The sequence below is a fragment of the Octopus bimaculoides genome, chromosome 3, assembly GCF_046866305.1.
Source record: "Octopus bimaculoides isolate indiv1 chromosome 3, ASM4686630v1, whole genome shotgun sequence".
NCBI lineage: Eukaryota > Metazoa > Mollusca > Cephalopoda > Octopoda > Octopodidae > Octopus > Octopus bimaculoides.
This window is the reverse complement of record NC_142930.1, coordinates 18,849,826-18,876,864: the sequence shown is the minus strand read 5'-3', so window position 1 is coordinate 18,876,864 and position 27,039 is coordinate 18,849,826. Positions and strand designations below refer to the sequence as shown.

Below are 27,039 nucleotides of genomic sequence, written 5' to 3'. Positions count from 1 at the left end.
ATTACTTCCAGCATTGAATTTCCCTGTTACTAGTGCATTCTTACTGTATATCTGATATTCTTATTTGGCCATATATAGTCAGAAAAAGATTACAAAATCTCCTCTTCTATTGGCTATAACCCTTAGTAAATAGTTGGAGGAGTACATCAAGCTGTACCATCAGTATTTCAAGGGAAGACAGTTTACTATATTCCTCTGCTATTTTAAAATACAATTAAGTAGTTATAAATTGTTGTATGTTATACTTTCACAAAACCTAAAATGAGTTACAAGTGAAATTTCAGAATGTCAGTAAATAGTTTAATCTTGTTATTTTTCAGACTAAACTAACAATGTACACAAGGTAAGGAATAGTAGGTCTGAGAAGAAATTACATGATTAGAGGAAAAGGCAGTTTAAAGTTAGAGAATGTTATGGTACATGTAATATTATTGTTCCAAATTCATGGGAATCTCATACATTTTTATTAAGATTAATTGCCTCAAAGCTTACAGGAGATATCAAGTGAAAGCTTTCAGAGTTTATTCTATTTACGTATAGTAAACCTGCCCAAATGAACTCATCCCAAAATATTTATTTGGTTAATTGTGCCTGCAAATGATGACATCTGAGGAAGCAAATGGACTATAGGATTATTATTACATATTTCCATATATTACGGTGTATATTACATAAAATTGTATGAAATGCATAACATGTATGAGATATGGAATAAAAATATAGTGTTTATGGAAACAAATTGTAATGTCAATTTGATTTCTCCTTTCCTCATTTAAATTATTACTTTTATTATTCACTCTGTGGGGCTTATATTAAGCCTACTGGATCTTAACTTGGAGCTGTGTACTGGTCCCCTTTATATCAATTGAAGTCCAACATATCTTCTTTTGATTTTGGAACACTATGCAAGCCAGGATACTGCATGATGTACTAATTAAGCGATAGCTAGGGTTATAAGTACCCCCTTAATCTGTGTGTATGTATCATCATCATCATCATCATCATTTAACATCTTCCATGCTAGCACGGGCTGCCCAGTTTGACAGGATCCATCGAGTTGTAGGACTGTGTTGAGCTCCAATGTCTGTTTTGACATAGTTTCAACTGCTTGGATGCTCTACCTGATGCCAACCACTTTATGGAGTGTACTGGCTGCTTTTTACATGGCACACACACATACATGCACAGACACATAAATACAAGCACAAAAACACACACACACATATATAGTCTGTGCTGTAAATTTGTGTGTGTGTATTCTGATAGATAGATAGAGATAAAAAATACTATAAGTAGAAATGTTTTGGGGGGAAATTACCCTTTTTAAAAAGACTACTTTTGTTAATTTTTTTTACAGTTGTTTTCTTTTCAAACAAAATTTATAACAAACATTAGAAATAATAAAATAAAAGTTTATGGAAATTATAATTCAGAAATTCTACAGAAAATATTTTTTTTTCAAAGATCCAAAAAGTATTCCATAATGGAGAGACCATGGCTTGGGTAACAATTTCTGCAAGAGAGGACACTTGACTTCTTTGTTTTATTTTTTCTGGAGTAAGATTTTCAAAAAGTGCGTTAACTTATTGCAACAAATATCTGATGGATGTAAAATGCACAATCAAAAGCTTGCAGTAGATTTATGCTTAAAAATGTAATAACTGTCACAGTTCAATGAGAGACCTAATTCTCCATTTCATTTCAAATAAAAATTAGATTTGCTGCAAACTACAAAATGTTTACTACAAAGGCTTAAAAAAAGAAGCAAAAGAAAAAGAACAAAATGAAAGAAAAGAAATGAAATAAGGAAAAATTGCAAAATCTGTTTATATTTGCATCAAAACTACAAAAGGATCTAAAATATTCATGTTTTAATTGAGCGATGTAATACAGGAAAGCTGAAAGACATAATATGTACAGAAATATAGGATTTAGTGACAAATCAATACACATGTCAACTATAATCGATAGTTACTAAAATAGTTTTCATTATATTTTTTACATGGAAAAGGCCTTTTGCCTTTAATAGAAAGTATAGTTTGTACATGGAAATACAATAAAATTTTCAATAAAAGAATGTAACAGTATAACGTAAAATTATATATGTATATGCACATTCAGACACAAAAAAATGCATATACACACACACACAAGCGCAAGTTTGGCTATGTAATCACAAAGTTCAATTTGCAACTACACAACTTCAGGCTCGGTCCTATTGTATGGCACCTTCTACTATAGCCCTGAGCTTACTAATGCCTTGTGGTAGAGAGAAACTGAACCTAAGCTCATCATATGTACGTATGTGTGTGTGTATATGTGGATATGTGTGTGTGTGTGTATATATATATATATGTGTGTGTGTGTGTGTGTGTGTGTGTATGTATGTACACGCACACACACACACACACAAGAAGTCCATAAGCAAGCACTGAAATATTCAAGCTGAATACTCCCAATGCCAGTATATCTGCTGGCAGTGTAGAATGCAAGCATCCAATGAACAATATAATATACACGCACAAATGACAAATGAACATGCATACCCACATATATGGACATATTTATACATACATACACATATTAATACACACACACACACAATTTTTAGTACAAGCTGTATTTTCACAAGTTGTTATTCTGAGTTTTGTGATGCTAATTTTGTAAGGCGATGAAGCAAGTTGCTGGAACAAAATGTCATATTCATGATATAGTGATAATTACACAAAAGAATGAATATATCAATTAAAAAATATTTGAATGATAATTATCAGCTGTGCAAAGAGTAAACCATTGGGTGACAATGGCTGCTATCGTTTTTGATTGGCTGATCATCTTTGATGATGTGACATAGAGAAGCAGATGTTAAAGCAATCAGAAAGCAAAAGTATGGGGGGGGGGGGGGGCGTTGTGGTGTATGAGGTTAGGAAGCGGTGGGCGTTGGAGGTGCTTACACGTGTGATTGGATGATACTGTTTATGAAACCAATAATTGCCATTTATTTATTGACTTATTTAAGTAGTGCATAACTTGTGACATGAATTTAACTCAAATTTATAGATGATAGTGGCTATGTGATACTTAGAGTAGCGACATGTGAAGTTACAGCTTTGACTAACAATTATTCCACTTCACAAACTGTACTGATCACTCTTCCACTTAATTGTATACATTAACATAATTTCTAATAATTATAATTTGCTGTAGCCATGTTAGTAAATTGCCATTACTGTTGCCACTGCTTCTACAGCGTTTCTATCGTACATACATACATACATACACATCACACACTACAACAAATTATAGATATATACTCACACACACACACACACACACACACACACACACACACACACACACACACACACACATATTTATGCAAAATAAAATGACAGGAAAAAAAATCATTATCTTTAATCACAGATGTTTTAATTCTGGATCATTTGCATCTTCCTGATTCAGTTTCAGATCGAAATACTTGAAATTCTGCAAAGTGAAAACAATATAAATGAAACAAGAATCTCATAGAAGTCATGATAGTGATAGGATAGCAAGAAGGATGCACCATAGTAAGAGAGAGTGAGTGAGGGAGGGATAGTAACAGAGATAGGTGATAGTGAAAGTAGTAGTTATCAACTTGGAACATGGATGAAAGAGAATGCTAACAGTAAAGTGTGATAGAAGGTATTGAATGTGGAGAAATTTGATGCCACAGCTCATTAGACGGGCATTGTTAACTCAAGGATTCATATGTGATAGACTCTCCTGGAAAAAGATCTAAACGCTTATAATTCATCCCATTTATGATTTCATTTACCGAGGCTAATATAGCTCTTTCTTTATTTCATTCATGATTATTGATGCAAATATAGACATTTGGGTATAATTTTACTACCAGTTCATTTACATAATGAGATTGATTTTTGCATTTAAGTGGGTGTTTGTATTAGTCAAGCTATTACCTAGAATTTGACCATTACCAGTTTGAAGTCATAGGTCGACTGTCGTGATTTGTTAATGTGCCTTGTGAGAGATGAAGCTTTAAGGCAAGCAGAAATTACCAGCAAGGAACAGTGGTATTTCTTTCCATAATGTAATTTTGTTTCTTATGTCTGTCAGTGTCTCAAGCAATATTTCAAGAGCAAGCTTATGGACAATTGTATATTCATTCCAGGCAATTAACTGACAACTGTATTGTTTCAATCTCTGCATGTAAAGATGTTAGGCTTAACCCTTTAGCATTTAAACCAGCCATATCTGGCCCAAATATTTTACTTGTTTTATGTTCAAACCAGCCAGGTCTGGATTCTCACACCTACCTTACAATGTGCGTTTAAAAGTATACAATCACATTATCAAAATTTCAAAACTTGAGATAATGCATGATTAATTGAAAACCGAATAATCTGAATGCTAAAGGGTTAAAGGAAGCTTAAACAAGGTTTTAACACCTGTTAAAAGTGTAATAGTTATACCAAAGGAAACTGCAGTAAGGGTTACTTGTTTGTTGACTTCTAACTTTGTCTAAGATCAAGATAATATGAAATGCCTCGCCAATTCATGGAAATGCATTTAAAAACTAATTTCAGGTTTCTTTTCAAATAGAAACTATAAAGTGAGAAACTATAAAACCTTACCTTATCCAATAACTGAAGACAACAAGGACAAAACATGTGCATCCAGCGTTGAAATAACTGCAGCTCTCCAAAAAAAATCTGGTTTGCATATTGTATGAAGGCAGCAAGAGTGAAGAGAAGACCCAAAATACAGCTTACAGTTAGAAAAATGTGTGTTCCATACATGGAACTTTTTTCCTTAAAAGAAAGGACAATTAAAAAATTTGAAAATTAGATGATAGATTCAAAGTTTTTAAGATTAAAGTTTTAATTATGAATGAGATCTTGCAAGTTTAAATGAATCAGATAAGTTCGGTGTACTAAAATACAAAATAGTTTTATCATCTTCAGATAGTTGGTTGGGTATTTTCATATTGATTTATTGTTGTTGTTGTGTAACCCCAGAGGTTATATTCTTAATATATAAAACAGAGTGTGTGTGTGTGTGTGTGTGTGTGTGTGTGTGCATGTATGTTGCTTATGGATTCAAAAACTGAGTTGCCGATTTTGACAAATGAGGTATCAAAAGATTCAGTAATCTTTCGGCTACCAAATAAAGTATGTTTTTTGCACAACTCTTTTTTTACTACAAAAATAACCTCGAAAACGAGGTTGGGGTGTGTGTGCACATGCACACACACACGAATGTACCTGTATCAGTGAGAATGCTTACATCCTGAAATTGCATGAACTACAATAGATGTTTGAAAAGCAAGAGCGCCTCGCTGTAAAATAATGCATCAACAATATGCATTAGTTTCATTCATTTTAGCTTGGAAAAATGCATTATAAAAACAAATGAACAAATATATTTGTATATCATAAAATTTGTTCTGACTGGGACTTTAGGTGAAACTTAATCTCAGTCAAAAAACGAATGTTATAAATTTGACTCTACTTTCAGTATTGAGTCTTTCCATCAGTAAATATTCTGTTCGCATTCTTAAATTTGCTTTAATATAATAACCTTAATTTAACATTTACAATATATCAATCTAAATACTTACAGGGTAACTTGACTTGGTAGTCCATTTAAGATTATAGCCAACAATCAAGAGGACAGTGAAAAATGCATACAAGATCAATGTAAGTATGGTGAGATTCAAAAACCGTGACACCTAGGAAGTTGAAAAAATACAATAGAAAATAAATAAAAATATTTGTTTCATTCTTAGATGCAAAGCAGCTTTTTAAGAGGAATTATAGTAGGCAGATGCAATTTCAGTATATTATCATTGTCAGATAACTGGTGGAAATTCTGTTTTATGCATGGCATATAACCCCTTATAACTTATTTATTTTTTGCAATTTTCAGAAAACTTTTGTGAACCTGTGCTCTACACACAGGGATTCATATGACTATACAAAAAAAAAAAAAAAAAAATTTAATTTTTCGAAATTTTTATTTTTATTTTTTTTTTATAATTTTTTTTTTTAAATCACAGTTTAAAATAAGGGCAGTCTGAATTTTTTGCTTAAATCCCAACAATAGACCATTAAATGTGTTTATGGGGAGAGACAGTGGAAAACATCAGTATGTCAAAGTGACAAACAAACAAGGACAGTATGAGGTAGTCATGATATGTGCTAAAAATAACAGCTAAATACTCCTTAAATCAAACAAAAATTTTTTTTTTTTGTTTTTGCATAGTCATATGATTTCCAGTGTGTAGAACACAAATTTGCAAACATTTTCTGAAAATTCCAAACAATCAAAACGTTATGCGGGATTATATGCTGTTTGTAAAGCAGAATTTCGACAGACATTCAACTGCAGAAAGAATGGTAGAAGGATGAAACCTGATACAATAAGAGCATTCAATCAGACTCTTTTATTACTATCCCTCCTCCTCTAAGATACATGATAACAACAAATGCTACAAGCAAGTGGCTTATAAAGATTTCATAGTTATACTATGACTTAATCAGAGATTATGAGTATTGAAATCATAACACATCTTGGAAGCGTTAAGATAGTCATTTAAAGCACACACACACACACACACACACACAATCGTCGTTGTCGTCATCATCAAACATCTGTTTTCCATGCTGGCATGGACTGGATGGTTTGACAGGAGCTGGTTAGGCTGGGGGCTGCACCAGACTCCAATGTCTGTTCTGACATGGTTTCTATGGCTGGATGCCCTCCCTAATGCCAACTACTTTACAAAGTGTATTGGGTGCTTTTTACATGTCATCAGAACCAGTGTATTTTACGTGACACCAGTACATATATACAATTATATATTTGTTTCATGATTTTGTATCATACAACTACCATCATTATCAACAACATACTTTTACAGCCATTTTTTAATGTTTGAATAAGTTGGACATATCTAGCACAGCGTTTCACTACTTGTGATTCTTTGTGATGTTTAAACCTCTTGGGATCAGCTTTTACCAATTCTTTCTGGGTTTACTATGGCTTTCCTCTCCCCAGGTTCCTTCGACTTGAATTTTTGGCACTTCTTTACCCAAATGTTATCCTCCATACACATCACATATCTGTACTAGCTGCCTTCTCTCTTGCATGCTTCATCTGATACTTCTTATGCCCAGTTTTTTTTGGGTTTTTTTTTTTTTACCTCACAGCTCATTTATGCATTATTCTTGATATGAACTAACATTATGCATCTAGTGGATCATGCTCACCACATTTCTTTGAAGCTTTTGCACACACGCATTATGTAGTTCTCAAGAAGACCAGCCCATCTCAGTGAAACTGAAATTCTGGAAGCACAAATGTTTATAAATATGCACAATTGTGTCTCCACATCCAATATCTTGCTCAAAACATTCACTACACATCATTGCTCTAACTGAACTATTCACCTACCCTCTTTCTTTCATCCCAGTCTGCTGTATCAATACTATAAATATTATTAATACTCCACTGCTTTTCATCACCTTACACCCTTTTCTACATCATCATCATCATCATCATCATCGTCGTTTAATGTCCGCTTTCCATGCTAGCATGGGTTGGACGATTTGACTGAGGACTGGTGAAACCAGATGGCAACACCAGGCTCCAGTCTGATTTGGCAGAGTTTCTACAGCTGGATGCCCTTCCTAACGCCAACCACTCAGAGAGTGTAGTGGGTGCTTTTACGTGGCACCCGCACAAAGGCCAGTCAGGCGGTACTGGCAACGGCCACGCTCAAGATGGTGTCTTTTATGTGCCACCCACACAAGAGCCAGTCCAGGGGCACTGGCAACGATCTCACTTGGCTTGCCGGGTCTTCTCACATACATTGTATTTAACAAACACCATATGCCATACACTGCAATTATCAAACAGTTAAAATATATAATAATAATAATAATAATAATAATAATAATGAAGGAAAGTGTTGTATATAGTGCTCAGGTGCACTACAACTAAAAAAAAAACAAAAAAAAAAGGTCATCAGGTATGCTGTTGGTGGATTTCAGGAAGCATGGAAGTTTTGAAGAATGTAGTGTCTCAACAGTTTATTCCATGCTTCAGCAGTTCTGAGCATGGAAAAATGTTTCCAAAAGCCATGGGTGCTGTGTTGTTTTTTTGATTTTATAAGCATGTCCGCGAGTGTTTGCCATACGGAATTCAAAAAGGTATATTTTAAAGCTTATATTTACATGCTTAGAATGTATTTAATCCTGAAACAAAACAATAGCGTTGTGAATATATCATAAAATATTTCTGTTCCCCTAATTTTAAAGCTTTCAAAAAAACATGCATCGGTAATTTCCTTTCCTCTGCTTCCCTCAACTCATGTCTCATAGGTCACCCTTTAACTCTACTCGATTTCTGCAATTGTCATCTACTCTTTCCCACCTCTCCTACTTACCATTCCTCAACATTTGTTCTTCATAATGTTCACCCTCTCATCCATTCTTTATTCCTAACCATCTTTCACTTTCTCATTACACTCTTGCAAACTCAACCCATCCACAGTTCTTGTTCTCTTATCCCTACTCATTTCTATTTACCTCATATCTCAAGGGTCCATACACTACGACACCTCATCACCACTATTTTTATTTCTTTCCAGTTCCACCTCAAACACTCACACTCATTCTTTTATATTGTGAGTAGCTGTGTAGCTCCCCTAAAAGAAACTTGTTCTGTTCTAGCCTTTTCTCTTTCACTCTAATCCCCTTGTCCCATAGCATAAAGCCACATTTCTCTCTACGGTAACTCCACTCATTTGAAGGGGAGCTTCATCTGCACTCATCATTATCATCGTTTAACGTCTGCTTTCCATGCTGGCATGAGATGGACGGTTTGACTGAGGACTGGTGAGCCAGAGGTTGCACCAGGCTCAATCTGATCTGGTAAAGTTTCTACAGCTGTATGCCCTTCCTAACACCAACCACTCTGAGAGTGTAGTGGGTGCCTTTTACGTGCCACTGGCATGAGGGCTAGTCAGGCGGTTCTGGCAACGACCACGCTCAAAAGGTGTTTTTATGTGCTACCAGCACGGAAGCCAGTCAGGCGGCACTAGCAACGACCACGCTTGAATGTTGGTTTTCACGTTCCACCGGCACATGTGCCAGTAAGGTGTTACTAGCAACAATCATGCTCGAATGGTGCTTTCATGTGTCACCAGCACAGGAGCCAATCCGTGGTCCTGGCAACGATCATGCTCGGATGTGCTTTTAATATTCCACTGGCACGAGTGCCAATCAGGTGGTACTACCATCGGCCATGTCAGCGATTTTGGTTTGTTTACACTTGCCTCAAGCGGGGTACTCATAAATGGGCTGGTTACACCCACTGGCATAGGCCATGGGCTATGGTCTCACTTGGCTTGTCGGGTCTTCTCAAGCACAGCATATCTCCAAAGATCCTGGTCATTAGTCATTGCCTGGTAAGTCCCAATGTTCGAAGGTCGTGCTTCACCACCTCATCCCAGGTTTTCCTGGGTCTACTTCTTCCACAGGTTCCCTCAACTGCTAATAATAATAATAATAATAACTGCCCTGATGCACTACCAGGCAGTGGCTCTCATGGCTTTTGATCTTAACTGATTGGAAGTGTTATCATGTACATTGTTTTGTCTTGGTATAAAAGATGGGCTACAGCAAATATTCTGCTCAATACCACAGATTTGCTTGTCAATTGCTTGACCCTCACCAGTTGAGCATGACCCTTGGTGGCTGATGATACGTGCATTTCTGATCACGAGCAGAAGTAGTGGGGGAGCATCATAGCTATGTGTTGAGAGGAATTCTTTGGGGTGTGAATAATTCACCTCTGGAAACATGGGTGTTTTGTTCATCATCCTTAAGCAAACCTTATTAAGAGACCTTTTGAGTGCCACCTGAAAGGTCATGTGCTGCATATCTTGATATGAGATTACCATATCATGCATATATGGTTGTGATGTATGTGCCTGGTGTACCCTTATCAGACAGGTAGTCACGATGGGTATACTGGGCTTTGTATATTTGTACCCCAATGTTACTTTGATGGCATGCACTGCTCTTTCACTCAATAATAATAATAATAATAATAATGAAGCATGGCAACCTCACTATGCAAAAGCACCCAGTACACTTTGTACAATACTTGGCATTAGGAAGGGTACCCAGCCATAGAAACTATGCTAAAGTAGACATTGGCTTTATTCATTGGATCCTATCAAACTGTCCAACCCATACCAGCTTGGAACATGGCTGTTAAATGATGATGATGATGATGATAACGTAAGACTTCCCTATGAGGCAAATCTGCAAACCTTATAAGAATAAATTTATTCTATGATAAATCTTTAAAGAAAATTTTTCAAGACTCATGGTTGTTCTTAAATACTTTATCTATTACACTTGTGATATATTCCAACTTCAGAAATTTGTGGAAATCAGTCATTAATTCTAAACACATGAACACTTAGTCTGAGTTTTAGTTACTAGATTTATAAATTCATTATTACATCTACATTTAAGGATTCATTGAAAAAGAGCATAGTTGAAAAAAAAAAAAAACCTAAAAAACAAAATTAATTATTGACTGCAAAAGAACAATGCTGTTAATAAAGTGCTTTATTATTGATAACACTTACTGTTGTCAAGCGTTGACTTATAGATGCTCGGATTGCTGTACTTCCAGTAATGACAAGCTAGATAGGGAAAGAAAATTCAAATGAAATTTTAAGCCAGTCAAACAATATTTAAATTAATGTTAAATGAAGTGAGTGGCATTTACTGAGTAGTATAAGAATGAAGCATGTTTGCAGTTGTCTACCTACTTACAGAAATGATTAAACTCATAGAGTTAATGTTGTCTTTTCTTTACTGCACAATTATTTCTAATAAGAATTTTGATGCTCGCAACATTAAATATGTTAACAGTGATTTAATTGTTGCTTCCTCATGTAGATTATGTATATGACAATTCTTCCTAAATTACATTTCTTTAGAAATTTTGAATTCTGGAGCCAAAATTTAATAAGTGTTCCTGATGAATACCCATGAAAGAATTTCTTGTGCTATACCTATGACATAACTTTGGTTCAGAGTTGCAAACTATCAAAATGCTTATCTGTCCATACAACTGCAGCTGCTTACAATCACAAAATAAATCTTCAAGGCATCTGTTGAGATCTTGAGCCAATGAAAAAGCCTCTACACAGTCATGTGACCTGTGTGATAACGAGAAAGATTTAGCTGCTATAAATAACTGCCAAATCACTCTTAAATTACATCCTTCTATAGTAAAAATGGATGAAATAGTGTATAACATTGTCTTAGGTATCCAAAATACAGGCTGACCTGTAATTTTGATCATAAATCTGCTCAATCAGGGCTAACTTAGGGCTAAACAACATCATCATCATCTCTCTTTCCTCTTCTCTCATATCTACCCTGCCCCTACTATATATTAGTCACACTTTTTCTAAGGCAGTTATTTGGTAGAATTAGTAAAGTGTCAGTTAGAATACTTTGCAGCATTTACTGCAGGTTTCTGTACTCTGACTTGAAAATCATGCCTTTTGTCCTTTCTAGCTTGATAAATAAAGTACCAGAATTGTTAGAATTTCAAACAAGATGCCTTGCAGTATTTGTTCCAGCTTCATGTGTTCTGAATTCAATATCTGAGAAAGGAGCCAATGGCCCGTGAGGGGAGGTATGCTTAAAACCAATATGAATAAGTCCACAACATCATGGTGAGGTTTCAATCCAACAATGAAATGACAACATGGACCTATTGTGAATAAATAAAAAGTTTCAAATACAAATATTGGTTTCAAGTTTGGGCACAGGGCTAGCAATTTCGTGGAATGGGTAAGTCGATTATACTATCCCCAGTATTCAACTGGTACTTTATTTTAGTGATTCTGAAAGGATGAAAGGCAAAGTTGACCCCTGGCCACATTTGAACTCAGAAGATAAAATCAAATGAAATACTGCTAAACATTTTGCTTAGTGGATGAACAATTCTGTCAGCTTGCCACTTTGTTTAAAACATAGTATTACTTTCAATAACCTTTTAGCATAAGCAGAACCCCCCCCCCCCCCAAAAAAAAAACAGCCTGCTTTTTCATTTTCTTTCTGTTTAGCTTTCTCAATAAACAAGGAATACATTAAATGTTAATTATTGAAGTTAACATACCAAGAAATACAGTGGCTAAACAAGTAAAAGCAAATGACTGGCACCCGTGCCAGTGGAGCGCTAACAGCATTGTCTGAGTGTGATCATTGCCAGAGCAGCTGTCTGGCTTCCGTGCTGGTGGCATGTAAATAGCACCATTTGAGCGTGATTGTTACTAGCGTCACCTTACTGGCACATGAAAAAACATTCGTGCGAGGTCATTGCCAGTGCCGCTGGACTGGCTCCTGTGCAGGTGACACGTAAAAAACACCATTTGAGCATGGCCATTGCCAGTACCCGCCTGACTGGCCCTCGTGCCAGTAGCATGTAAAAGCACTCACTACACTCTTGGAGTGGTTGGTGTTAGGAAGGGCATCCAGCTGTAGAAACTCTGCAAGATCAGATTGGAGCCTGGTGCAGCCATCTGGCTCGCCAGTCCTCAGTCAAATCATCCAACCCATGCTAACATGGAAAGCGGACGTTAAACGATGATGATGAAGATGATGATGGCTGTGTGGTTAAGAAGCTCACTTTGCAGGGTTAACCAATGTTTTGTGGTCAAATATGATATATGGAACTCTGAATCCTGACACATACACACACACATGTATGTATGTACACACAAAGGGGTGCCAAAAAGTTCATGTCCTTAAGGATATCACAAAAGGCCTGGTTGGAAGCCCAACTTTCTGAGTACTTTTACATGGCTTAGAAAAACTGAAGGACTACTGCAGTAAGTGTGTGAATTAGAGAGGGGAGTATGTTGAATAAAATCATAATTAATTGATCTTCCGGTGTTTTCCTTTACCCAAAGTGAGGAACTTTTCAGTAACACCTCATATGAGTAAATATGTGTGTATCTTTATGTTTGTGCTTGTAACCTCTCCACCTACACTTAACAATGGAGTTACTTTGTTTACATCCCCCTAATGAGGCAAGTGAAATCGAAGTCGAATTCGAAACCGAACCAAATTCGACAACTGGCACCCATGCCAACCTCTCCTTCATTGGACACTAACCTCTGCTTGCGAAGACCTGTTGGGGCAAGTGAAATTGAAATTGAACCAAAGTCGATGAGTGGCACCTGTGCCAGTGGAGCGCTAACAGCTCCATCCAAGCAGGATCACTGCCAGAGCAGCTGTCTGGTTTCCGTGCCGGTGGCATGTAAAAAGCACCATTTGAGCATGCTCTTTACCAGCATCACCTTATTGGCACTTGTGCTAGTGGCACGTGAACAAAACATTCGAGCAAGGTCGTTGCCAGTGCCGCTGGACTGACTCCTGTGCAGGTGGCACGTAAAAGCACCCACTATACTTTCAGAGTAGTTGGCGTAAGGAAGGGCATCCAGCTGTAGAAACTCTGCCAGATCAGATTGGAGCCTGGTGCAGCCATCTGGTTCGCCAGTCCTCAGTCAAATTGTTCAACCCATACTAGCATGGAAAGCGGACGTTAAACGATGATATAAATTAGTGGTTCAATGAAAAAGATCAACAGAATAAAACCCTTCAAGGCAGCACCCCAACAAGGCTGCAGTCCAAGAAGTGAAATCAAGTAAAAGATAAAATATATTCAGACAATAAAAAACAAACACAAATCATAAGACTATAACTTACCAGCAAACCTGCAATAATACCAATTCCATAACAATTCAATTTACCAAAATATATAGCACCATCACCAAACTCTTTGAGAGGGATAACAACCACTTCAGCAATGCCTAAAAAGGAAAACAATATGAACACTACTTGAAATTTCTATGTTCAATGGAAATTAAACAGAAATGTTATTTATCTTTCAAGTAGTAATCATGATCACTTAAATAGTTGTTGCAAGAAAGGCTAAAATTTTTGACACCAACCCACTTGAGACTACCTCTAATTACTATATAAAAAAAAATTTAGTTATGTTTTACAAAATCTTTCCAAATTTCATGTTGGGGAACAAAAAAATAGTCAGATGGTGCCAAATCAGGAAAATATGGAGGGTGATCAACCAGTTCAAAGCCACAGTCATGCACAGTAGCCATTGCAACCACAGACTTGTGTGCGGGAGCATTGTCTTGGTGAAGCAGGACATCCTTTGTCAGATTTCCATGCTGTTTTGACTTGATTGCCTTTCGCAGCTGTCTCAGCAAGTTGGAATAGTCTCTTCCATTGATAGCATGACATTTCTGAAGGTAGACAATGAACACAATTCCCTTTGCATCCCAGAAGATGGAGGCCATCACCTTCCCTACTGATGACACCACCTTGGCCTTCTTTGATGGGGAAGAAGAGGGATGTTTCCACTGCATGGACTGCCATTTGGCCTCTGGCTCAACATTCATTTTAGGTGAGGAAATGTTCAAGAAAACCAGCTGGATTTGTTTCAAAAAGTTCCAAGTTCACCTGCAACATGACCAGCCTGGTGTGCTTTTGATCAGGTGTCAAAAGTCATGGCACCCACCAAGCAGAAACATTCGAGCTGAGTATTCTGTTGTTGCTGGGCAATTTTCACAATTGAATGCTTTGGCAGACTTTTGGACTAGCACACACAAGTTGGATTTTCTGTTTCGACAAAAATTTTTCAAATTCTTTTTTTCACCAAACCCTTGCATATGATGGGGAGAAGATTTTCATGTAAAGATATTTTTAGAAAAGTTATGAACCCCACCTACCACTTACAGACTGATTTTGACCAATTCTTTTTTTTGCACTACATACTTAAAAACAATTGGAGAATCTTGTCGGTTAAAAAAAATTCTTTAAATTGGCGATCACCATTACAATCCCCATTGCCTTTATTTTCAAATCAAAAATGAAACATAATTTAGAAACAATAGCGAAACTTTTTTTTTCATTAATCCCCTCTCCCACCAAATTATTTTTTAACAATAGTTTTAAAATACAGACAGTCCAAATGTACAATTTGTTTCTGTTCATAATTTTTAAATAGTTTTCGGACAAAAAATGTGTGATTTAAGGGGGATCTAGCTGTTGTTTCTAGCACATCCAACAACCACCTGATATCTTCCTTGTTTCTTTATCACTCTGACATATATTGATGCTTTTCAATATTTTTCTCCCCATAAACACATTTTATGGAATGACGATGTGGAAGTAACAGTCTTGTTTAGATCAAGGTCGATCCATTGCTGGGTTTTAAGCAACATCAAAAAAAAATTTGTAATTTAAATTTTTAACCCCCACTCTACACCAAGCAAGTGATAGACAAATAGGGAGAGAGAGGTCTTTTCTGTTGCTGTCATAGATAGAATTTTAAAATTAAATGAAAATTGTAAAATTTGGTATATTGGTGTGCTTTTTCACACTGAATCTAATTTTGTGATTCATTTATTCTAGAACATTCAAGAAAAATGCTACAGACGTTTAAAGTTTGATCACTTTTACCCAATCAGAAAACACAATTTAAAAGCTAGCATTTTGTGCATAATAGTTGTGTATCAAAATTAAAGTAAACATTACAAGATGAAGTTTTAAGCAAAATGAAAGCAACCATACAGAGAGTGATAAAGTGTAGTAAATATATAGAGAGAGGGTAAGGTGTAAAAGAGAGAGAGAGTCTGATGATGACAAATAGAGTAGGAGATTTGTTGATCCAAAAGTTGAGTTATTTCTCATAACAAATCATATTTTTTTTATTATTATTTACTGACAACTTTTTCTTTGGGTCACACATTTCAAAAACCAAATTCTTTTTTTCTTGGGAATGCACTGATTCAGACCCTTTCAGGACTAAACACACATACATAACCACATACACTTTCATTTATTTATATCCCCTCTCTCTCTTTCGGAGAGGCACAAGCACATACAGACATATACACACATGGCAGTAACTTCCGCCTACCAAATTCAAACACAAAGCTTCGTCAGCCCGGGGCTATAGCAGAAGACACTTGCCCAAGGTGCCACGCGGTGGGATTGAACCTGAAACCATGTAGCTGGGAAGCAAGCTTCCTAACCACACAGCCATGCCCGCACCTACATATATATATATACACATATATATATATATATATATATATATACACACACACATATATATATATATATATATATATATATATATATATATATATATATATATATATATATATAGTGCATGTGTGTGTGCACTCCTCTTGACATTATGCAAATTATTGTAAATGTGCATCACCATCTTACAAGCAATATTGTTAATTTCCAGTCTCCCATGAAAAACATGTCTGACTATGGGGAAATGTTATCTTGCTTCAAAAAAGGTAAGGATTGGTGTACCCAGCCATTGAAAATCTGCCTAACCCATGCAAACATGGAAAAGTGGACATTAAATGATGAGGATGGTTTTTTTTTGTAGCTCTTACAAGACACCCAAAATGAAAGTGTAGCCAAATGGATGTAAAAGATAGCCAATACAAAATGAATTCAATCATCAGCTACTCTCACAAACATATATAATCATAATTTTAAAATGACATTTTATGTGGTTTAACCTAGTGTGTCTGTGTATGTGGCAGCAATGTACATTTGAAGAATGGTTAGATATCACCACCTCCTCCAAAACAAGTTACAAGTTGTCAAATTCTACTAAAACATACAACAGGATACGATGTATTTGATTTTAAACTAGATCTTGCTAGTTCCAGTAATTTTAGATACTATCAAAACAAAACTGAAACTAAGTACAATGTTTTCTGAAGAAATCCTAATAATAGTCAACTGTGATAGCATAGTTTTTAGTTTAGACTCTACTCAAGCTGTAACAGTCTACTAGACTTTGGTACTAGCTTGCATGACATCAGCAATATAATTGTTTAGTAATTAAAGCAACCAAATTTAGCTGCTAAAAATAGCTTTGAATGATAAGAAAATGCTCATATTTAACCTTTATAAAATAATACAAGATACAAGAAATTCTCTATCCTCTCTAGTGTCATGAAAAAATGAACACAGTTTTTGCTGTGAAATGACTGGTGTTAGGAAGGGCACCCAGTGGTAAAACCCATGTAAAAACTGAAGTAAGAATGAAGGTGATATAAATTTTGTAAACTAGGCATTAGGAAGGGTATCCACCTGTAGAATCCATGCCAAGTAGACAGCAGAGTTTGGTGCTGTCTTCTGACTTGCTGGTTTTTGTCAAACCATCCAACTCATGCCAGTATGGGAAACAGACATCATGATGATGATGACAGATATAACAACTGTTACAGTAGAAGGAACTCTTTAGATCTGCCAGTAAGTCTTTCTACAGAGATGGCATGATAAAAACATTCAGTCTATGCTATAATGTGGTTGGTATTAGGAAGGATATTTGGCTGACATAAACTGTACAAAAATAAACTAAAAAAAAATGAAGGCAACTTAGGCCCTTTGAGCCACAATACCGAAGATAACCCATCTAGAAGAGCAATAGTTTAGGCAACCTGTTTACTGCTAGTCACACCATTTAAAATCTGCTTTCCATGCTGGCATGGGTTGGACAATCTAACAGGAGCTGTCCAGCTGTCCAGGTTCCAATTGTTTTGGCATGGTTTCTATGACTGGATACCCTTCCTAAAGCCAACCATTTTACATAGTGTACTGGTTGCTTTTACATGGCACTGGCATGGGTGCTTTCTATGTGATGCCAGCTTTTTATGTGGTGCCAGCACAAGTGCTTTTCACATGGTGCTGGCATGGGTTCTAAAGGACCTGTCTGTATGTATGGATGACCACAGTTTTACTTAGCTTGAAGTATCTTCTCAAGGACAGAATATTGTCAGAAGTCTCAGTCTCTTGTCATCTCCTCAGTGAGGCCTAACATCTGAAGATCCCTTCTCAGCACCTTGTCTTCCGGTTTCTACCCCTTCCACAGGTTCCCTCCACAATTAGAGATCAGCAATTTTTTATGCAGCTATCCTCATCCATATGCATCACATGACCATACCAGCACAATCTTCTCTCTTGCACACAATATCTGATGTCTCTTAAATCACTTACACTCTCTTATACATACACACTGATATTACCCATCCAGCAGAGCATACCGGCTTTATTTCTTTCAAGCCTTCACAAGTCCTCTATAGTCATAACCCATGTTTCACTGCCACACAGCATAGCTATATGTACATAGGCATCATGCAATCTGCCTTTCGCTTTAAGGGTGAGGCCCTTTGTCAACAACAGAGGAATAGCTCTTGGCTACTGGGCAGCCAGTCTTGAATTCCTGTTATTGCCTGAAGGATTATGATAAACAAGAGTGTGGTGAGGATTCATCTTTGGTGAACTCCTACTTGTACACTAAATTCATTGCTATACTCATTGCCAACCCTCACCTTACTGACAACATCCCTGAACATGACTTGTACAGTTCTCACTAACCACTCACCTATCACTAGCTTCCACATTGATCACCAGATAAAAGAGCAGGTGAACCTGTCAAAGGCTTATACTGGTGACTAAATAAAATGCACCTGGTCCCTGCTATAAAGTGATTGAAGGGCATCCAATTGTAAAAACAATGCCAAGAAACAAAACTAAACATACCATATATAACAACAAAGATTTGTAGTGTTTTTTGTTATTGCACACATTAGATGAAGGGCCATGCACCAGAGATCAGGTTTTTCTTAATTTTGTACTTTTCTTGTATATATATCATCAACATCACTTTTGTGTCTGCATTCCATGCTGGCACGAACTGGATGGATTGTCATGGTTGGAGTCAGCATTTACTCGGGAGTACTGCTAACATAGATGTGTTGGCAGAACTTATTTAGCTCAAGTTTTGTTGTTGACTTGGTTTCTATAGTTGGATGTCCATCCTAACATTGACCACTTTACAGAGCGTAACGAGTGCCTTTTCATGGCACCAGCATTAGAGAGGTGTAATGTTCTTAGTAAGACTAAAGGGTCTTCACGACCTCACACGTTACATAATGTTTGGATTAGTACTTGTTTACTGACCCCCAAAAGGATGAAAGGCAAAGTTCACCTTAATGAGAGTTGGACTCATAGCACAGGGAGTCAGAACAAATATGGTGAGGTTTTTGTCAGGTGCTTTGACAAATGAGAATTTGACACCATCATGAATGGCAATGTTGACATAAATAGGATCTCAATTCAGAATTGCTACCTACCATCTTCAACAATGACAACAATAATAATCGGAAGGAAAATAATTTTGAGAGACGTATCATAACAGGGATGAAGGGATGAGGAAAGACGGGAAATGGTGCAACAAGTGGCTTTAGCTGGGTCATAAGGGACTGTTTTAATAGTAGAAAAGGTAGAAAGAGGACACAGCTTGATGCTGAATCACTGAAGATTGATCTTTCCGGTGACTGAGTTTGTCTTAAATGTGCTTGTGTTCCACTGTTCCAGAATGTGATCAGTGTTCTAGAGTAGGGTGGCTCCAAAGAGGACACCCAGCTTCTGTGAAACAGGATTGGTTATATGAAGAATGATTATTAGAGATTGTAAGAAATATGATCAGAAGAATAAAGCAAAGTAAAGAGGGAAATTAAGTTTTAAGAGAAACACTAATGATATAATTATATTGAATTGTTCTGAGTGTTTCTTTTATACAAACATTTAATCATATACAAGTTCTGAAAACAATTTAATCTAATTATAAGGTTTATGTATTAAAATTAAGCTTCAATGGACATGTAAATAACTTATATAACCTACACATTAGAGAAATATAAATGATCTCTAAAACATATAAAGCAAATATTCATTTTTCTGTTTCTGTGTAATATCAGTAATTTTCTTTTGTAGCCACATTTAAGGATAAAAGCATGTATACATAAAATATAAAAAGCAAAGTCAACATACCAATTAAAGAGGTAATAACACCTAATGTTATCTGGGTAATTCCTATTAGTTTGGGCCATGGTTGCTGCCAAATTTTGGTTTCATCTGAAACCATGTTAGGATGGATCTGTTTGTCATATTGGATGTAGTTGTTTGGCTGGAAATTCACGACAGTTATTCGAGAGCTGCTTTCTGTAGAGATGTCATCATTTTGCAGCTGGTATTGAAATGATTCCATGGTGGGATTGAAAAGGTAGCTATTTGGTGCTTCTTGAACTGTAAGCAAATACAATATTTAAACAAACAAAGAAATGGGAATTGGAAATAAAATTTAGTATCAAATTCAAAATGATGAGTCCCATAGTCCATTATAGGGGCATCACTGGAACCTTAATCTTTATGCAGACAAACTACACTTAACAAAGCTTACCTGTTTCTAATAAATATTTACAAGAATAAGACTTAAAATAAGACAACACTTCAAGCTAACCAAAACATTTCTAAGTTTATAGTTTCCAGTGCTTACTGAAGCAAGGTGTACTTCTATATGGTACCTACTTACAGCTAAGTAGACTAAGCCATTGAAAGTGAAGTGCTTTGACAACTGGTGATATTGTATGAACTACTCATTCCTTTGTTGATAGACTGGCACCTTCTTATCTGTACATTTACAATTGTCAAAAACAAAATGCCAATATTTAAAACAATAGACCAATCTTCTGAACTAGCTATTTGCATATCAGTTCTGTCCAACCTGGGTAACACAACCCCCTTTTCTCCTTCCCTCAGCCCCACACTAACTATTTTGACCAGTTCCTCCTTGCAAAGTAACAATTCTCTGGAATTTTATTCCTTCCCTTGTTTTTTTTCCATCAAACATCGACTTACCGATGTTTAAACTGAACATTAACCAAATCAATCTTGTGAGACTGTAGTGACACCTATAGCAGACGACTGTTATATGTTCAATGTCCGGAGTTTTATCCACGCATGCGCAGGGACTAGTTCCGGAAGGAATACAGGAAGAGTCTCATGCGCATGCGTAGAGTTCGACACCCAGCTTTGGCGCCTTTTCTCAGTCTCTTCGTTGACTGATCTCCGTCGAGCTAAGACGTCCAACAGAGCTCTCTCACATGTCAGCACCAGAGCTTCACAAATAACCACGGAAATCATTCAGAAGGCGTCTCAGTAACCGAGGGCGACGAGCTACCGAATTCCCTCCAAGCGTGAACTGAATTCCACTGTAAATAAATATTGTTATGTTGTTCAGAATCTGCGTTCCATTGTTTCTTCTAGAAATTTAATGTACGGAAGCAGTGTACACCTAATGGTGTATAACCACATCCCTACAAGACTTAAGTGACGCTGCAACAGTCATGAACATTTCTCCCTCCCCTTTGACTGAACTAAAAATTGAAATAAACATATCAACTCTCTATATCTCTGTATTAAATCCCTTACTTTGGTCATCTCCATTTGGCCACTTTGATTGCAATCATCACCTCTCTGGCTTAGCTGCTAATTGGACGAAACATCCTATACAACTAAATGTTGCATACACAAATCAACCATGTGTCTGATCTCTTCACAAATTATCAAGGAATTTTTTACACGGTCACCCAACCTGCTAGAAATAAATAACAGTCAAATTCCTTTAAAAAAGGCCTCATTAGATAATGCAATCTTAGATCACTGGCTGAAAATAAGTTGGGTTGGTCATAGGTGGAGTGTAAAGACATATTTGATCAAAGCTGACCTGGAGCTAAACAACAGGAATAAAAAAAAATTATTAAAAAAATATAAAACTACAACATGGTAAATCTAGAGTGCTGGATTTGAAGTTAAATTACCAAGGCTTCAGTTAGCAACTTGAACATAGCAGAGATGACAGGAGATATTCAACAAAAATAGTGACAAGTCAATGAAGAGGCCTATACATGATCACTTGAATTACTAGAATCAGCAGCTAAATCTCCTTCATAATACACCTTACTGTCTTAAAAAAAAGTGAAGAACATGATGGATACTATAGTTCTAGATACACAATATCTCAGAAAAAAGAAAAGGAGATGGCCAGGGCTGGAATAACTTTGATCATAAGTCTAGTCGATCAGGATCCAACAATAATCAGACACTCAGTCTCAAAGCATGAACTCTATAACAACTCAACTGTTAATTAAAACAAGTAGCTTAAAGTGTTTTAAATGTTGCAAATGGTAAGGACAGTGGAAATTATGCACTGCAGAAAAAACCAAGGAAGGGACGAAGTCAGAATTGAGGATGGTGGTCCCTAAAGCTGAGATGGTATGTTTTGTAGCGTGGAGGCAAGTGACAATTTGTTGTACTGCAAACCTAAGCCAGCATGGAAAAGTAGATAAAAAAGACAAGTGGCTGTGTGGTAAGTAGCTTCCTTACCAACCACATGGTTCTGGGTTCAGTCCCACTGCGTGGTACCTTGGGCAAGTGTCTTCTACTATAGCCTCGGGCCGACCAAAGCCTTGTGAGTGGATTTGGTAGACGGAAACTGAAAGAAGCCCATCGTATACATGTATATATATATATATATATATATATATATATATATATATATGTATGTATGTGTGTGTATATGTTTGTGTGTCTGTGTTTGTGCCCCCAGCATCGCTTGACAACTGATGGTGGTGTGTTTACGTCCCTGTAACTTAGCGGTTCGGCAAAAGAGACCAATAGAATAAGTACTAGGCTTCCAAAGAATAAGTCCTGGGGTTGATTTGCTCGACTAAAAAAGTGGTGCTCCAGCATGGCCGCAGTCGAATGACTGAAACAAGTAAAAGAGTAAAAGAGGTAGATGATACTGTTTTCTAAAACTTGTTCTCACAAAATTATTTCTCATACATCAATAAGGGCCGGGTTACAGGAGCTGAAGAGGACATTAAGTAATAAAAAAAAATTTTTTAATGTTAAAGGATTTTTCAATCCTTAATATTTGTTTCAGGAGTCCATGATTTTAATCAATAAACAAACCCATGAGGTTATTAGGAAAAAAAGTTCATTTGTTAATAAAGCCAGTCCCAGAGTACAGAGCAACTACAACCACTTTATTTTTTCCACAAGAGGCAACTCAAGGGCCAAATAGCGTTGTTACTCAATAAATCTGGTGGAAGCAAGTCAGATATGAGGTACAAAGTAATGTAATGTTTAATGCAAGTTTAATGTGTCATAAGATCCATAGCTGCTCTTGGAGGAATTCACCGTTACAATCATTCAGACCACTCACAACTACCTCTCCACGTTTTTCTTGCAGCAGTTTAGGTTGGGCATCAACAGCCTCAACCTCAGCTGTTTGGTGGACTTGCAAAGACCGTGGGGTCTTCAGCCTCTTTCCTTGACTAACTTATAAATAAATAAAGTTCCTGAATAGGATGCCGGGATCTTTTTTAAAACGGGGACCACATTTTTCATTAATGTTTTACGTAGTGTTTTTGGTACTGAAAGACTTTCAAACTTCGTATACTTATCTATTTTGTGTTATAGAACAGAAAAATATTTTTGTATTCGAATTTATTTCATGTAAAAAATTGTCTTATTTCGATAATTTCAACCAATCACTGACAAGTATTCAGTTGTTTACATTTACTCCTTTGGCTGATTAAGCCATAGCTTCGTTTTATTTGCTTTTTTCATTTTCTTTTTTTTTTCTTCGTTTTATTTGCTTTTTTCTTTTTAAATTTGCTGTTTTACCCTAACCCTAACCCTATCACCGATAGAATTGTTTCAGAATCGTTTGTTTATGTAGTCGGCACTTAATGTATATCGGCTGAATGGACGTCAGTGATTGGTTGAAATTACAGAAATACGACAACTTTAACATGGAATAACTTAGGGATTTCTTTTTTTTTAAAGAAGACTAAGAGAAAAAGATGTTTTATATGACACATTCTACCAGTCTTCCAAGTTTCAAAGTGTTTCGTTAATGAAAAATGTGGCCCCCGTTTTAAAAAAGATCCGGATGCCGTTCTAATTCGGTTAGCATTCCTAATCAGCATTCGTCTATTTATCAGATTTTTTAATGACATGTTGAGTTGGTTGAAATACCTTCACGAGGAAAAATTAACATAGGCGCAGGAGTGGCTGTGGAGTAAGAAGCATGCTTCCCAACCACATGGTTCCGAGTTCAGTCTAAAGCCTTGTAAGTGGATTTAGTAGACGGAAACTGAAAGAAGCCTGTCATATATATGTGTGTGTGTGTGTATTTGTGTGTATGTGTTTGTCCCCACCATCGCTTGACAACCGATGTAGGTCTGTTTACGTCTCTATAACTTAGCGGTTCGACAAAGAAGACCGATAAAATAACTACTAGGCTTATAAAGAATAAGTCATGGGGTCGATTTGTCTGATTAAAGGCGGTGCTCCAGCATGGCCGCAGTCAAATGACTGAAACAAGTAAAAGAATTAAAAAAATATTGTCTGAAATATGGGACAAACAAACCCAAACAAATCTTCAGTGATACGAGAGTGCTAAACACATTTTTATAATGTCTTATTTTCATCTGTTTAATATCTTCTCCCTTATCTTTCTTTTCAACACATCGGTTCAACAGTAACAACAAAGAATAGTAAACAAGTGTGGCGAACGAAGTCGATACAGTAATTGCAAATGCCTTCTTTAAACAATTTAAAGCTAAACATCTATACAGAGGTTTAGGAAATTTATTTCTTTAAATATATAAGAAAGGTAAATTAAATTTAATCCCGAACCAACGTGGTCGTTCGACGGTAACTAAATTTCCCTCAAATTACAAGCTACTGTCAAGAAAAGAGAGAGACACATTTCATCATGTAGTTCTTGACAGACAATGTCTCTGAGAAGGCTGTGATGTAACATGGCTGGAATACCTCTGATCATAAGTTTGCTCAGTAAGAGCTGACTCGTGGCTACCCAACAACAACAATCGAATATACTTCAGGCGGCGTAGATTCTGATTATATGGGAATATGTGGGTTAAAAATATTTTCGAGGGTGGGGGTGAGGAATTTCGGAAAATTAACAAGAGACAGTTTTCTTTATTCATCACTTTCAGAAAAATAGGTAATTTTTAATTAAACCTTTCAGAGTGTGTAGATAACGATTATATCGGAATTTAATATGAAAAAAAAAAAAAAAAACTTCTGTGGGCTCGTACAGATACATACTGACACACGTCACATAATCTACAAATTGAAACTTGAAATTTTGAAAAATTGTCATGCGTGTCAGTATGTATGTGTATGTTCTATCTTTTTTTTCCTATCAAATTCCAATACAATCGTAATTTACACACTCTGAAAAGTATTTGTAGAAAATATCATTAAAAAATATCCATTTCACTAAAAGAATGTAGCCAGTGTTACAGCATATTTAAGCTACTGTCGCATTGTTTTGCAGTTCCGTACTTTTTAAGTGGGAATATTTAAAACCCTTCTCCAACTTTTTTACGAAACCGTTTGAAAAAAGAAAAAAAGAAAAACGTCTTCAGGTCTGTTGTTTCAAACATCAGAGTTGTAGAATCTTTTACAATTAAAAAAAAATTAATTAAGTAGGGTATATAAGTTATATACAGCTTCAGTAATATGTATATATGAAGATATTTTGTTTGCGTTTTTAGTGTATAAATATAGTTTGTTTGCATTTGTAATTACATCTTCCTCCTTAATAAATACAAACTGAAACAGCATTCCATTAGGAATCTTGAGAGAGAGAGAAAGAACCAATTCTTTTAAATGCAAACAAAATAATTATTATACTAACAGTATACAGATTCTAGTTTTGAAAAAAACTGAAACATCCTAGACTAGCTCTGATCAAGCAGACCGATGATTACAAGATCCAAACCATGCCCATTCCTTTTGAAGACAGAAGAGCATGAAGGAGATTTGGCTGCTCCTTCTAGCAGGTCGAATGATCATGAAGAGGTTGGTTCGTTCTTCGCAATAAGTATTAGACATAGATATACAAGAACAATGATTGCCTTCTACTTGCTTCTTGAAATTCATAACCCAAACCCAACGTTGTGAAATACAAAATTAAATACCAATTTGTTCTAGAAAAATAATCTCAGATTAATAGATCCACTTACCTATAGAAAAAGAGGCATTCAGTTAGAATTGTGATGATAATCAAAAGACATATTTATATATGATGGTTTAAAGACAGACGGGTGAAGCATGAAAATTACGACCCTTCTGATAAATATTCCGCCCTAACGCCTAACGCAATGATTTGACTCGAGCTTCACTCCCAACCAGATTTGTGCACATCCCGTGATTGTGTGTTGGCATCGAGGTTCTACAAAAAAAAAACAAAAGAAAAAAACTTGGACAAAATTAATAATTTTGTGTGTGTGTATGTATGTGCAATTTTATTAACTTTTACTGGGTTGTAAAAATTACAATAAAATATTTTGAACAATTTTACAACGGCGACTTGCTTCGCTGAGGTGTCAGGTGATGCCCATAGGGTACTTGGCTGTTCCAACGCCTTAGCTTTTCCACCGCCCGTGGTAATGCTGCGATCGTATTGGCTTCCTTCAGTAGGTTCCGTTCACTTTGTGGTGTGGGACCAATGGAGGCGCTTGGCGTTGAGTTGATGTGTTCTTCACCCCTTTTTCTATCTTTTTTCCTTTCTTTTTCTTTCATTGTTCCTCTTTTTACATTTTTTTTCCTGTCCCAGTTTTGGATTTGTATTTTTATTGTGGTTTTGTATTATATATGTATCATATACATACGTGTTATATTCCAATAAAAGTTTATACATATGAAAATAAAATTACGCAAAGAAATATGTATGTTTCTGTGTATGTATGTATGTATGTATGTATGCATGTATGTATGTACGTATGTGTATGTGTGTATGTCTCTTCTATTTTTTAATTATTATAAATCTTCCACTGAGGAGGGAGCCGGTTTCCAACAAAGATACAAGGCTCCATCTTTAGAATGTAGTTAAGACAGACAAATTCACATTCGGAACTTGAGAAAAGTCTTGCAAATTTTTACTGTTCCACTCATGAACTGGACCTGTAATGTATGAATTAGCCAGTCAATT

At 36.1% G+C, this 27,039-nt stretch overlaps 1 protein-coding gene across 1 annotated transcript; it reads right to left on the bottom strand.

The window, feature by feature from the left end:
• Positions 1-1,803: 1,803 nt before the first annotated feature.
• LOC106876671 (uncharacterized) lies at positions 1,804-26,154 on the bottom strand. Its single transcript, XM_014925305.3, has 7 exons — positions 26,072-26,154; positions 19,998-20,252; positions 13,812-13,915; positions 10,670-10,726; positions 5,624-5,734; positions 4,638-4,814; positions 1,804-3,486 (listed from the first exon to the last, which is right to left on the bottom strand). Exons 2-7 carry the CDS (start codon positions 20,212-20,214, stop codon positions 3,418-3,420), a joined length of 735 nt encoding a protein of 244 aa, XP_014780791.1. The 5' UTR covers positions 20,215-20,252; positions 26,072-26,154; the 3' UTR covers positions 1,804-3,417.
• Between the last annotated feature and the right edge of the window lie 885 nt (positions 26,155-27,039).

Coding starts and splice junctions, on each gene's coding strand:
- LOC106876671 (XM_014925305.3), bottom strand. CDS start 20,214: ATGGAATCATTTCAATACCAGCTGCAAAATGATGACATCTCTACAGAA. Junction 5,735..10,669: donor TAAGTCAACGCTTGACAACA/GTAAGTGTTATC, acceptor TCAACTTCCTAG/GTGTCACGGTTTTTGAATCT. Junction 4,815..5,623: donor CTACCAAGTCAAGTTACCCT/GTAAGTATTTAG, acceptor CTTTCTTTTAAG/GAAAAAAGTTCCATGTATGG.